Below are 12,344 nucleotides of genomic sequence, written 5' to 3' on the forward strand. Positions count from 1 at the left end.
GCTCATTAAAGATTAATCTTGCAGCGGCATTTTAGATTAATTGTAGAGGTTTGATCAAAGTGGCTGGAAGACCTGCCAAGAGAGCATTGCAATTGTATTAGATTTTTTATTTATTTTTATTTTTCATTTTAATTTAATTCAAAGTTTTTGTAATTTTGTTGTATTTCATTTTTATTCGTTTTAATTTTTTAGTATTTATAATTTTTAAATGTCCATTTGGTAAGTTTTTTTGTTTAATAATAATAATAACACTGATGAGAGAACAAATAAATGTCAAACATCATTCTGGCTCATTCATGACACTGGAAATGAAAGGTCAAGTTGAGTACAGTGCATAGTGGGATACAATATTTCTTATAGTGTGCAACTCTGGTTGCATACTGAATGTTTTAGCAGATGTAAAATAGGTGCATACTGAGCACACTGCTCAGCATACTATTACTGCAGAATAGTAGGTGGTAGTGTCCTATTTCATTATTTACAAAAAAAATTAATGGGAAATGCTTCCTCAACATACTTTTCAACAATAGTGAAACATCAACTGTGTATATATAAAATGAAAAAAGAAGAAAAAGAAAACGGTTTTAATAAAAAAGAATGTAAATGGGAAATTACAAAGTCCTTTATACCCCAGATTGGAACAAATAGTGATTAATAATAGAATTTGCCACCAAGGCACCGATAGCTAGATATTTTAAGTAACATTTAAATACACTTATTCAAAATAACCAATTTAACAAATGGTGTTTATTTTAGCAAATAATTGTGTTTATTTAATCACTTTCTGAGTATTTTATAACCTCTGACATATTTCGTAAGCTCTTATATATTTTATTAACACTCTTTCAGTTAACATATGGGGTATTGGCACTGTACAAGAATTTTTGCAAAAAAAAAAAAAAACATCTCCATGATGATCGGAAGAGAAAATGTCAGACAACATAGGCTACTTCCCAACAAATCTACGTCCTCACAATTATGGACAGCAATTCATATATTATTATCATTCCTAGAATATACTACATCTTTGCCAAACCATGTTTTTGACGCCCTTTTTGACCACAGCTGTTACCTCCAAATAATGGGCTTACACTTATTCAATAATAAATGAAACGCATGAATTATTTTATCTCAAACTATATTGGATGAATAAATATGCATAAATATTTAATAACATTTAATCATAAAATTATGATTATCGCACACAATGACCTCTTGGACCAGTTGTAGAAGTAGGCTACTGTGGTGTTTTGTTGCTAGTATTTAGCCCTATGTATACACAAAAACATGGTATTACATTTACTCTGGTAGTGAATCACTCCAGCTATTTTGCAGAAAATGGTTTGTGTTTGTGAATGTCTAGCCTGTCTGAAAGTGTTAGTGAATAAAGTGACTACAGTCAGTGTGCTGTGGTTCGCGTATCTCGAGCTCATGCTGAGCTGGGCGCAGTGAGAAGAGAAACCCCGTAGCAGGAACTAGCTAAGCAGTCTTTAGCATTCAAGATGGCGGGAGCAGACAGCGACGACTCTCTTTACCCTATTGCCGTGCTAATTGACGAATTAAGAAATGAAGATGTTCAGGTAAACAAAATACGTATTTTAACACCAAGTTCTAGTTTGAGAAATAGACTCGAACGCGTAGAGGCTTGAATGGACAGCAGTAGCTAACAGCAACCAGTAATGTGGGCCTGTCCTAGTTTAGCCAGCCGGCTAGCAACGAGAAGATAATTCAGCAATCAAGACAACTACAGGATTATATATCAAATTCAAAGACAGATAAAGCCACAACGTGCCGTTTAGCACACCCAAATGTATTATTAGGTGTGTGTAAAATGACTTGGTTTCGTGTGTAAATACAGTGTTACGCAGAGTAGTTTGTGCGGTTGCTAACACGGCTAGTTCTGTGATTTAACTGTGGTATGTCATTGAGTCGCTTAATTATTTAAATCGAGATGTACTTTTTATGTTTTTTTTTTTGTGTGTATACCCTTGGCACTTTTGTTTTGTATTTGTAGTTCAAGCATTAAAAAAAAAATTTTAATAGAGAATCACAACATTTCGTTACAAAACTAAGTATGACTCAAATGTTGAATAGTTTGCAATGTGAACACATTAACGACACACTGACACTTATTAAGCGAAAAGCTCATCCAGCAACCGGTAGCGACGAGAAGATAATTCAGTGACACTTCAAATGTATTAGTTAACTTAATTCATATTTAATGTATTAAATGTGTATTATATATTTTGTTTAGAATGGTAAAATACACCAATTAGTGATTATTAGCTACAGTCACTATAAGGTGAGCTCATTCCCCTCTTGTTAAAAAAAATACAGGGCTGTGCTGCTAATTATCGGACTGGAATCAAGAATAAATAAATGGTCTAGTCTTTTTGGTCTCAATGGATTATCAAACCATAATTTTAGAGTTTATAAGTTGTAAACGTAGTCCAGTAGTCTGCTTTGCTGTCAAATATACTCTCCTCTTACAGATTTCTTGCCTTTTTCCCTGTAGTTACGATTGAACAGCATTAAGAAACTGTCCACCATTGCTTTAGCTCTGGGCGTCGAAAGAACACGCACGGAACTTCTGCCTTTCCTCACAGGTACGGTTTTTTTAAGGACTGCTGGCTTATTTCCTATCCAATATGAGTATAACAGATTTATTTTAGGTGTAGTAAACTGTTCTTGTGCATAACTAAATTTCTCATTTTCTGATTGATCAGATACCATCTATGATGAGGATGAAGTACTGCTTGCTCTTGCTGAACAACTGGGGAACTTCACCATGCTGGTTGGAGGCCCTGAATATGTGCACTGTCTCCTTGTAAGCTTTTTGACTTGATTTCATACTGAGTTTGAATTTGTTTGCTTGTTACTTGCTGACTTGTGTGTTGTTTATTTTCAGCCCCCTTTGGAGAGTTTGGCTACAGTTGAAGAGACGGTGGTGCGAGACAAGGCAGTGGAGTCTCTGCGGAAGATCTCCCATGAACACTCTCCAGTGGACCTGGAAGTACACTTTGAGCCTCTGGTGAAGCGTTTGGCCAGCGGTGACTGGTTCACATCACGTACCTCTGCCTGTGGACTCTTCAGTGTCTGCTACCCACGAGTTTCCAGTACAGTCAAAGCTGAGATCCGCCAGTAAGTTTAACATCTTATGAGAAGCGTTTTGCTATAATACTACGTTTTTATTTTGGAAACGGTGATTCATTTAAAACAGGATTGTTCACACCAAGAGCACACTGAGAAAGCACTTAAAAAATTTAACAATGCAGATTACACTCACTTTACCATCACTTTTTTTTTTTTTTTAAGTCACTATGAATTCAAAATTAACAGTTATTTTTTTTAAAATGGAATATATTGCAGTATTTATTACTGTCTGACTTATCTGTGCACTTTTTTCCTTTTTTTTTTACATTCTTGTGTCTTCGTAATCTTTAATCAAAAATTCAGCCGAATTCCTAAATGTAGTAATTATTTTTTAAACATTAATATAGTACAATCATTTAATTTAAATCCGCATAAATTAAAAATGACAATGAAATAAATTCTGGCATTTAAATTATATAGCTGTTGTAATATAAGGTGCTAGGTAGGTGGGTGAATCTAAAAAAAATATATAATTATATATATGACCATTAATTTTTTTTTTTTTTTTTTAGTAATTACCCTAAACCACAAAAGGGATTCTCTTTACTGTTAATTCTGGCAAATATATAAATGTGCTAATAGTTTTTACTATATTGCAGTAAAAAGATTAATGTAATGCAATCATTTTATTTAGATCAGCAGAAATAAAAAAGACAGTGCAAAAAATAACTGCCTTTAAAATCTTAAGTATTGATATTTCAATTTTCCTTTGCATTACAGTGAGAATTTTAGTGAAAATGAGCTTAATTGTCATGAAAATAATGTCACAATGAAAAAAAGGTGCTAAAGCAGACATAATTTACTGTAAGCGAAATAAAATGTATTTCTTTTGATTTTGGAGTAAAACATGATCCGGCCATGTTTTAACAGATTTCATAATATTCACACCAGTATAAATGTATATCAAATGCATTCGCACTTTTCACATCACTTCGTTCTCTCGATGTGGCATATTCTTTGTATTAACAATATCAGCAGCTGTAAAACAGGGTTCCAGCTGGCTTATATCTTATTGAGTTTTATACTGAACATATTACACATTCTGACGTCAGACACGTTTTTGTCCATGGTGTGAATGGGTCCATAGGAATGTATTGCTTAAATGTATTATTTATTGTGGTAATTATTCACTCTCAGTGTGAATAGCTATTTAGATTAAGCGTAATTATAGTTACAGAGTGTTAATGTTAAAATAACAAGTGGAAAGGAAAATCACTACCTCATCGTCTTCATTTTCCGTTTAATTGGAAACATGTTAACAAGTATATCATCTCTCCTCAGGCACTTCCGTACCCTGTGTTCTGATGATACTCCCATGGTGCGCCGTGCAGCCGCCTCCAAGCTGGGTGAATTTGCCAAAGTGTTGGAGCTGGAGTATGTCAAGAGTGACATAATTTCTCTCTTCACTGCATTGGCATCTGATGAACAGGTCTGGTTTCAGTAATACTCACTAAAATATACACACTGACTCTTAATTCCGTCATTACTCAAACCACAGCATAAAGGTTCTGAGCACATGTCGCATGACAAGACCATTGGAGGCTTGAAAGGTTTTCATTGTGTTTATGTAACTCAATGCTGGAGCAGAGTTGAATGGTAAATATCAAAGTGTTTTCTTCTGACATCTGAATGCAAACATTTACATCACTGTAGGACTCTGTTCGTCTCCTGGCTGTGGAGGCCGGCGTCAGTATTGCCACTCTGTTGCCTCAAGAGGATCTGGAAGCTCTGGTAATGCCCACTCTGCGCCAGGCAGCAGAAGACAAATCCTGGAGGGTTCGCTACATGGTTGCAGACAAATTCTCCGATGTAAGCCAAAAGCAAATCATGCGTGAAGTTCATTATATGTAATTGAATTTTATTGGAAAATCCTAGTGTTTTTTACAGAATTCCATTTTCATGCAGTGGGGTGGCCCCCACTCATAGTTCTCATCATGGGCATAACTACATTACCAGGGCTGTACGCTTACTTTTCTTTTTAGGAGCACTTGTGCTCCTAACTTCAAAAATTTAGGAGCACGTAAAAAATTAGGAGCACTTTCTAATCAATAATCCAAAATTTATCAAAAATTAGCCTTCCCTTTACGAGGTGATATTTGACTCCTTAAAGTGATTTACAGTGGAATTTTGTTTTTACCTTTGTAAATGTAAACCTACCTATATTCAAGTGTTGATTTAAAAAAAAGAATGCTTTAAGCTAGAATAAAATTGATTTTTTTTGTTTAAAAGTAGAGGCTCTGATCTTTATTTTGGTGTATTGCATATTCAAATATTCATACAGCAAAATATTCGAAATTCATTCAGGAATGAAGCAAGTGCAAGTCTTTATGAATGGGTAATCATGAATCACTGACTCATTAGATTCCTTTAAAAACACCCCTTCATTCATAAACGAAACACCGCTGTGTTTGAATGGAGATGCGCAGCGGCTCCGCTGTGTCTTTGTTTTAAACTATTTTCGACGACGAAATAGAGCAAAATCAGACAATAATGTTATAGTCAGACAATGTAAGTCACTTAATATTAACTTCTTGTTTATTGAACTGTTGTATTAAATCAGTATCACATTTACAAATTCCCTTAAAAATCATTAAAAGCTGTCACTCATCTTAGCTCATCGCGATCTCACATTTATAATCAACGAAGCTCTGTACACTGAAAAAATGCAAATGCGACTGAAATGGTCACACTGTAGAGCCCTGATTACTGTTTAAGTTTTGGGTTGGTAGGATTTTGAAAAGTATCTTATGCTCACCAAGACTTCATTTATTTAAAAACGGTAATATGGTTAAATATTATTTCAATTGAAAATAACTCTTTTCCATTTTATTATCTTTTTTTAGATGTAAATTGTTTCTGTGATGGCAAAGCTGAATTTTCAGGAGCCATTACTCCAGTGTTTTGGTGCTCAAAAAACATTTCTTATCACAGCTGAAAATGGTTGTGCTTTTTAATATATTTGTGGAATTTATATTTTTAAACAAATCTGCAGTCTGTTGAAGCGACTGCTACTCTGTGTGTGCCTTACAAGTACAGCGGGCACACACTGCGATCCGCAAATTCATGTCGCAGACTGATACATCAAAGGTGACAAGCGTCTCGTATTGTAAGCTTGGCTTAAGTGAGTGCAATATAAGCGGAGTAACAACTCTTGACAGTTGATCCAATAATGAACTTGTCAGACTGATAAAAACTACTAAATCTTGTGTGGTTCATGAGGTTGTTTCAGTAGTTGCAGAGCTCTACCACTGAATAGCGATGCAGCAGTCACTTCTGTGTGATGTGAATTTGTGCACCCATTATCTTTGTTTTATAGTGCTAATGTTATATAAGCTACCTGGAAACCTCTTCCCTGCTAAGGTTCAACAGCTAGATCACAGTTTCAGGATGCCACCTCAAAAGAGTTCACTGGTCTCTATAATCCTGCTGTGATGCACACTGCTCATTGTTGTGCAACTTGACCTAAATGCAGTTCCTTTCAATATTATTTTGTCATGTCATGGAATGATTTTGGATTATCCTGGGCCACTTGAAATGTTAGATATTTTAAAGGAAACAAAATGTTGAATGCAGTTAGAAATACCTAGCAAAATCCTGGGTTAAAAAGCAATGATCAGGCATTTTTGTGCCTGTACCACATTTAATGAACAGTGCTAGAATAGCCTTGATTGTATCCTAGCATGCACCGGAAGTGCCTTTGTCCTTGAGTCTGCAGGAAACGCTGAAGTGCTACTGTGAAATGGAAATGTGAAGTGACATGCTTGTCTCTGTGAATTTACAGCTGCAGAAGGCTGTGGGTCCAGAAATCACAAAGAATGACCTAGTGCCAGCCTTCCAGAATCTTCTGAAAGACTGTGAGGCTGAAGTTCGCGCTGCTGCTGCAAATAAAGTCAAAGGTGAGTGAAGACCCCAAAGCAGCCATGTAATATGTGAAAATAATGTTGAGTACCTCTGCTATTAATTTGCGTAATAGGTTTAAGTAATCATAGTTAAGATATTTTCAGTAAAATAAGCTGCACAAGTCGCATAGGTCAAAATTACATTGTTGAGAGAAAAAAAAACTGATAAAATGCACAAGTGTATAAGTCACATTTTATTATAACATTCAAAAATAACGTGAAAAACTGGTAAAAATTTTTTTATTTAAATGTATTTTAGTTCCCCTCACTTCACAAGAAATCATTTAAATTGAATGGACATTCAGAATAGAAATTAGAAATATAAGTATAGAACATGAATTCTAGTGACGTTTATTATAAACACCAAGCCTAAACATATTTGTTTAAAGTAAAACTGAAACTACCTGCATGTTGGAAATGTGCTGTACAAATAAACTTGGGCTCACATATCTCTCATATTTAGCACAAATTCAAATGTGTGCACTTTGCACATTAGGGTTGGGTCGATAGACGATACACGATGTTGAACCGGCATCGTGATTCTTTTGACAGTGCCTTGCCACCCATAATTGATTGTTTGCTTCAGTTGCACTACCAATGACTGAAATGCTCCAGGAAAGCTCTTTTCATGCTGAGCTGATCAAAATGAGCACAGCTGATCACAGTTGGAAGTCAAATGGCTTTGTGTGCCATTGAGAAGGTGATTAGCTACACCTGATTGAATTTACAAGTCATTTTTAGGAGGGGGTGATCCTTTTTCCAACTCAAACTGGTTTTTAATAATAAAAAAATAATAATAATTCTGACATGTTGGTGTTACATCTTTTGCTTGACGTTATGAGTTGCACTGAGTAAATACAGCTGGATAAATCAAAAACTGTGTCCGTCTTCATTTCAGGCTTCAAAGCAACAAAATTTGATTAGGTTTCACAAAAACCTACATGTTGTGAAAAATACTGTAATTTATATACATATTTAGAATTTGCTGAAATTGCCTTTATTTTTTCAGTTTTTGTGTAGTCAGTTCCTCGCTTAAGGAATAAAATATTTAATATTTTGTCATATAAACAGCTTTTTTTTTGAGTTTCGTTTGTAGCAGGCATTTCAAACTGTGGTTCAAAGACTGCATGTGTCTAAAGTTCCATCTAGTCTGGAGTTAATATGTAAATTTGCTCTTAAGAGTGTTTTTCTCTGATAATCATGAAATTTCACTGGTATTGGCTACTGAAATGTTTGCATTGGGATGACTCTCATTGATTATTTTTCTTGTCCTCAGAATTCTGTGAAAATTTGCCAGAGGACAGTAGAGAGACGATCATCATGACACACATTCTCCCCTGTGTTAAGGTAAAATGCTTTTTCACTAAGCACTTGTCAACATCTCTGCAATGTGTCACATTTCAGACTGATCACTTGTGCATCATTGTTCCAGTGCTCATCACATTAAATTGGTGCACAGTTCCAATCCTGGTTCAGTTACTGGCAGATAACTCTTGAGTCAGCATCTGTTCTCTAAGCGTCTAAGACTTAAACAAGATCAGATTAACAGTGTGGCATTGTGTCTGTGCTCTGACCTACTGCCTGCAGCAAAACTCGCGTTTACTGTATATCAATCACTGTTTTCTCCTGTATTGTAAGAAGCATAGTGTTCTGGTGAAAATGACTTTGTGCAGACTCAAACCTCTGTTGAACCTTTTTTATGTTGAACCTTTTTTTAAAACCTCTTAAACTTTTTTTTTTTTATGGTTGTTTATGCAGTGTAACATATTTAATATGGTTATTTTTGCTGGAAATTCAGTGCATATTTTTGCACAATCCAGGGAATTCAGTACAATACAAAAGTACTTAATTGATTTTCCTTTTCCTTTCATTTGAAACCAGAGAGACGCGATCCAATAGCAAGATTCTTAACAGTCTAACATCTGAAAAAATTAAAAGCTTGACATTATGTAACACTTGAGTTAAAAACAAACTTAAAACAGTAAATCAGTACCAAAATACAGTCCTGACCACTGATAGCCCAAATATATCTGCCTGTGTTCAGACGCTGCCGCTCTCAGCGCCGTCTAAATAAAAGTCAGGCGCGCCGTCAAAATAAAAGTCTCGAACGCATCGGCCAAACAGAAAATTTATCGGCCTTGGCGATATATCGGTCGACCACTATACGTGATTATTTGAGAGTTTTATTGAAGCATTGATAGTCATTGATGGCAATGTGTTGTTTGCTCCTTTGTCAATAGGAACTTGTCTCAGACACTAATCAGCATGTGAAGTCTGCTCTGGCGTCAGTCATTATGGGTCTCTCCACCATCTTAGGCAAAGACAACACCATTGAGCACCTGCTTCCCCTTTTCCTGGCCCAGCTCAAAGATGAGGTAAGCCTGCTGTGTTTATGTGTGTGTGTGACTAGGCCTGTCACGATAACTTTTTGTTGTGTGATATATTGCACCAGAAATAATTGCGATAAGCGATATTATTGTCATTTTAAAGACCATTTTATGCCACTGAATATATAATCATAATGTAACAACATAATAATGCAAGAAGGCCTACACACTTCCAAATGACAACAAACTTTTAATTTTTAAGAATATTTAGATAATAGAAATTAAGTATCAAAATATTAGATACCTTAAAAAACCTGAATAAATAGTAAATAAACTATTTCTAACAAAAAGTGCAAAGTAACAAGTAGAAAAAAAGAAAACTGCACAAAGAACTTGTATGAAGATTTTTCCATCTACAGATTTTTCCCTGACCTTCTTTTCTCTGTAAATTACAGAGTGCACTCTATTGCTGCAAAACACAATCACTACTTATCAGTCAGATGTCCGCATGCACAAAGGCACAGATCCCTAAACAAGATCATATCTGCAGATGAAACTTTTTTTGTAGAAGCATTTTTTAAATTTGAACTAGCACCTCATGACTACACCGCGTTATGTACGAGAAGCTACAAAAGACACAGGCGCAAGTGGAATGCAAAAAACATGGTGGCATTAATTTAATTAAATATAATGGGCGATATATTGCGTCACCAAAAATTATTGAGGTCATGTACATATATTGCGCGATAAGTCGATATATTGATTATTGCGACAGGCCTATGTGTGACAGAGAGACAGACAGCACAGGTCTGGCTGAGGTAATTTGCGTCATGTTCCAGTCACAGATGATACTTCTGTGCAACTGCTCACTTTGATCCTGTCGAGTTGAGGCATTGCTAATGCTAGCCTTTTAGTGGAAAGCAGAAAGCATTGAAGTGAGAGATGAATGGGTGTGTGTGGCACTATCTCGCGTCTCATCTCTTTATTTACTGGAGTTTTATGTTGCTTGCTGCTGTCTGTATTGCGATCGCTCTTCTTTAAGCTGCTTGGGAGAAGTCTTTGAACATCTGTCAGTCACACAGACTGTGCAAAATAAATAGAACAAAGCCACCTGGACTGCAGCGTGCATTGATCCATGTTTTAAGACAGGAAGCATTTTTCTATTCTGTGTCAGTTCTTGCGCTGTTGTTCTGCAAAAAGAAGAAAAATCCTGTCATAGTTGTCAGCCTGTGAATTTTGATAAACTTGATGCTGTGCAATGATACACTGGTATTTAATGGTTAACATTCTTGCTGACTGCATGCAGAGATTAACCTACAGTGCAACATGCTGTTATAATTGCAGGCAAATTGCTTGATTGGGACAGTTTAATGAATCATTTAAACCATTTGGTGAATCATTTTGAATCAATTACAAATAAAAGTAAAAAAAAAAAATCTGCAATTTTATTTGTTGGGAAAATGGTATAAGAGAGAGTATTTTTAGTATTTATATACTATTATAGTGCTTATTGATTGTGTTTATGGGGTGCAGTCTAACGTGTTAATGCTTAGTATATATGTATATATATATATTTTTTTTTTATAAACTATTTTTCACATAATTTACCTTTATTCCACACCGCTCTGTCCCTTCTCCTATAAACGCACTGATCATTTCCTGCTTTTATGAAGCCCCTCCCTCAGAAATACGGGATGGGCTCTGATTGGTTAGCTAGTCCAGTGTGTTGTGATTGGCTAAACCGCCTCTAGTGTGCGTCTAAACGTCCCGCCCCTCACCTAAGCGGCATTTGCTCTGGTTGTATTGTAAACAATGGCATCGTCTATATTGCTTATCAATTTGAGCCCGATTGAGACCCAGAGAATTTTAGTGAAGAGGATCGCGCAGAACCTGTGCAAGCATGGCTCTTAATGGTATGTTTTTTTGTTTGTTGTTGTCTCATACTTTTTAGATACGCTGTTATTTGTAAATGCTACTGCTTCTGTAACTGTTAGCTTTAAATATACGGTTTTATCCTGATTAAACCTTTAATACAGTATGGCAACCGCACGTGCGTCCATGTATAACAGGGCTCCAGACTGCGACCAAATGGTCGCATTTTGTGACAATTTTTTCTGCCGGTGCGACTAATTTTTGTGAGCGGTCCACTCCACTGCGTTGTCCAACTCATAAGTGCTGCCATTTCTGTTGCATTTGAGAAATGGCAAACGAAAGCGAAACTAAACTGCGCTACTCGTTTGAGCTGCGCAACGCGGACCGTTTATCAGCTCGGACTGCGACGCAAACAAACTTGTCCGAGCTCAGAACAGCTTTACTCGGGAGCCAAAGTATTTTAGTGAAGAGGATCGCGCAGAACCTGTGCAAGCATGGCTCTTAATGGTATGTTTTTTTGTTTGTTGTTGTCTCATACTTTTTAGATACGCTGTTATTTGTAAATGCTACTGCTTCTGTAACTGTTAGCTTTAAATATACGGTTTTATCCTGATTAAACCTTTAATACAGTATGGCAACCGCACGTGCGTCCATGTATAACAGGGCTCCAGACTGCGACCAAATGGTCGCATTTTGTGACAATTTTTTCTGCCGGTGCGACTAATTTTTGTGAGCGGTCCACTCCACTGCGTTGTCCAACTCATAAGTGCTGCCATTTCTGTTGCATTTGAGAAATGGCAAACGAAAGCGAAACTAAACTGCGCTACTCGTTTGAGCTGCGCAACGCGGACCGTTTATCAGCTCGGACTGCGACGCAAACAAACTTGTCCGAGCTCAGAACAGCTTTACTCGGGAGCCAAAGTTGATTTTGTGACACTGTTACTGCACAGATGCAACTGTGCTGCGAGATCCAGTGAGAAGCGTTTGAATTCGCCACACAATGATAAGGTTGCTGCGAGATCTTGTGAGAATCATTCAAATTTTGCACAGAATTCTGTTATAAACAGCGCTGACATACGTCAGGAAACCAGAA

General features: G+C 36.3%; 1 protein-coding gene across 1 annotated transcript in view; it reads left to right on the plus strand.

The window, feature by feature from the left end:
* The first annotated feature begins 1,423 nt into the window (after window positions 1–1,423).
* ppp2r1ba (protein phosphatase 2, regulatory subunit A, beta a) overlaps window positions 1,424–12,344 on the plus strand; it is a 16,911-nt gene continuing 5,990 nt past the window's right edge. The window contains exons 1-9 of the mRNA XM_016558968.1: window positions 1,424–1,580; window positions 2,516–2,606; window positions 2,727–2,827; window positions 2,909–3,141; window positions 4,435–4,582; window positions 4,807–4,962; window positions 6,935–7,049; window positions 8,329–8,399; window positions 9,293–9,427. Coding sequence (XP_016414454.1) covers window positions 1,503–1,580; window positions 2,516–2,606; window positions 2,727–2,827; window positions 2,909–3,141; window positions 4,435–4,582; window positions 4,807–4,962; window positions 6,935–7,049; window positions 8,329–8,399; window positions 9,293–9,427 — 1,128 coding nt within the window. The 5' untranslated portion in view covers window positions 1,424–1,502. The remainder of the gene's footprint in view (window positions 1,581–2,515; window positions 2,607–2,726; window positions 2,828–2,908; window positions 3,142–4,434; window positions 4,583–4,806; window positions 4,963–6,934; window positions 7,050–8,328; window positions 8,400–9,292; window positions 9,428–12,344) is intronic.

The sequence above is a fragment of the Sinocyclocheilus rhinocerous genome, unplaced genomic scaffold (assembly GCF_001515625.1).
Source record: "Sinocyclocheilus rhinocerous isolate Xijiao unplaced genomic scaffold, SAMN03320098_v1.1 scaffold1279, whole genome shotgun sequence".
Classification (NCBI taxonomy): Eukaryota; Metazoa; Chordata; class Actinopteri; order Cypriniformes; family Cyprinidae; genus Sinocyclocheilus; species Sinocyclocheilus rhinocerous.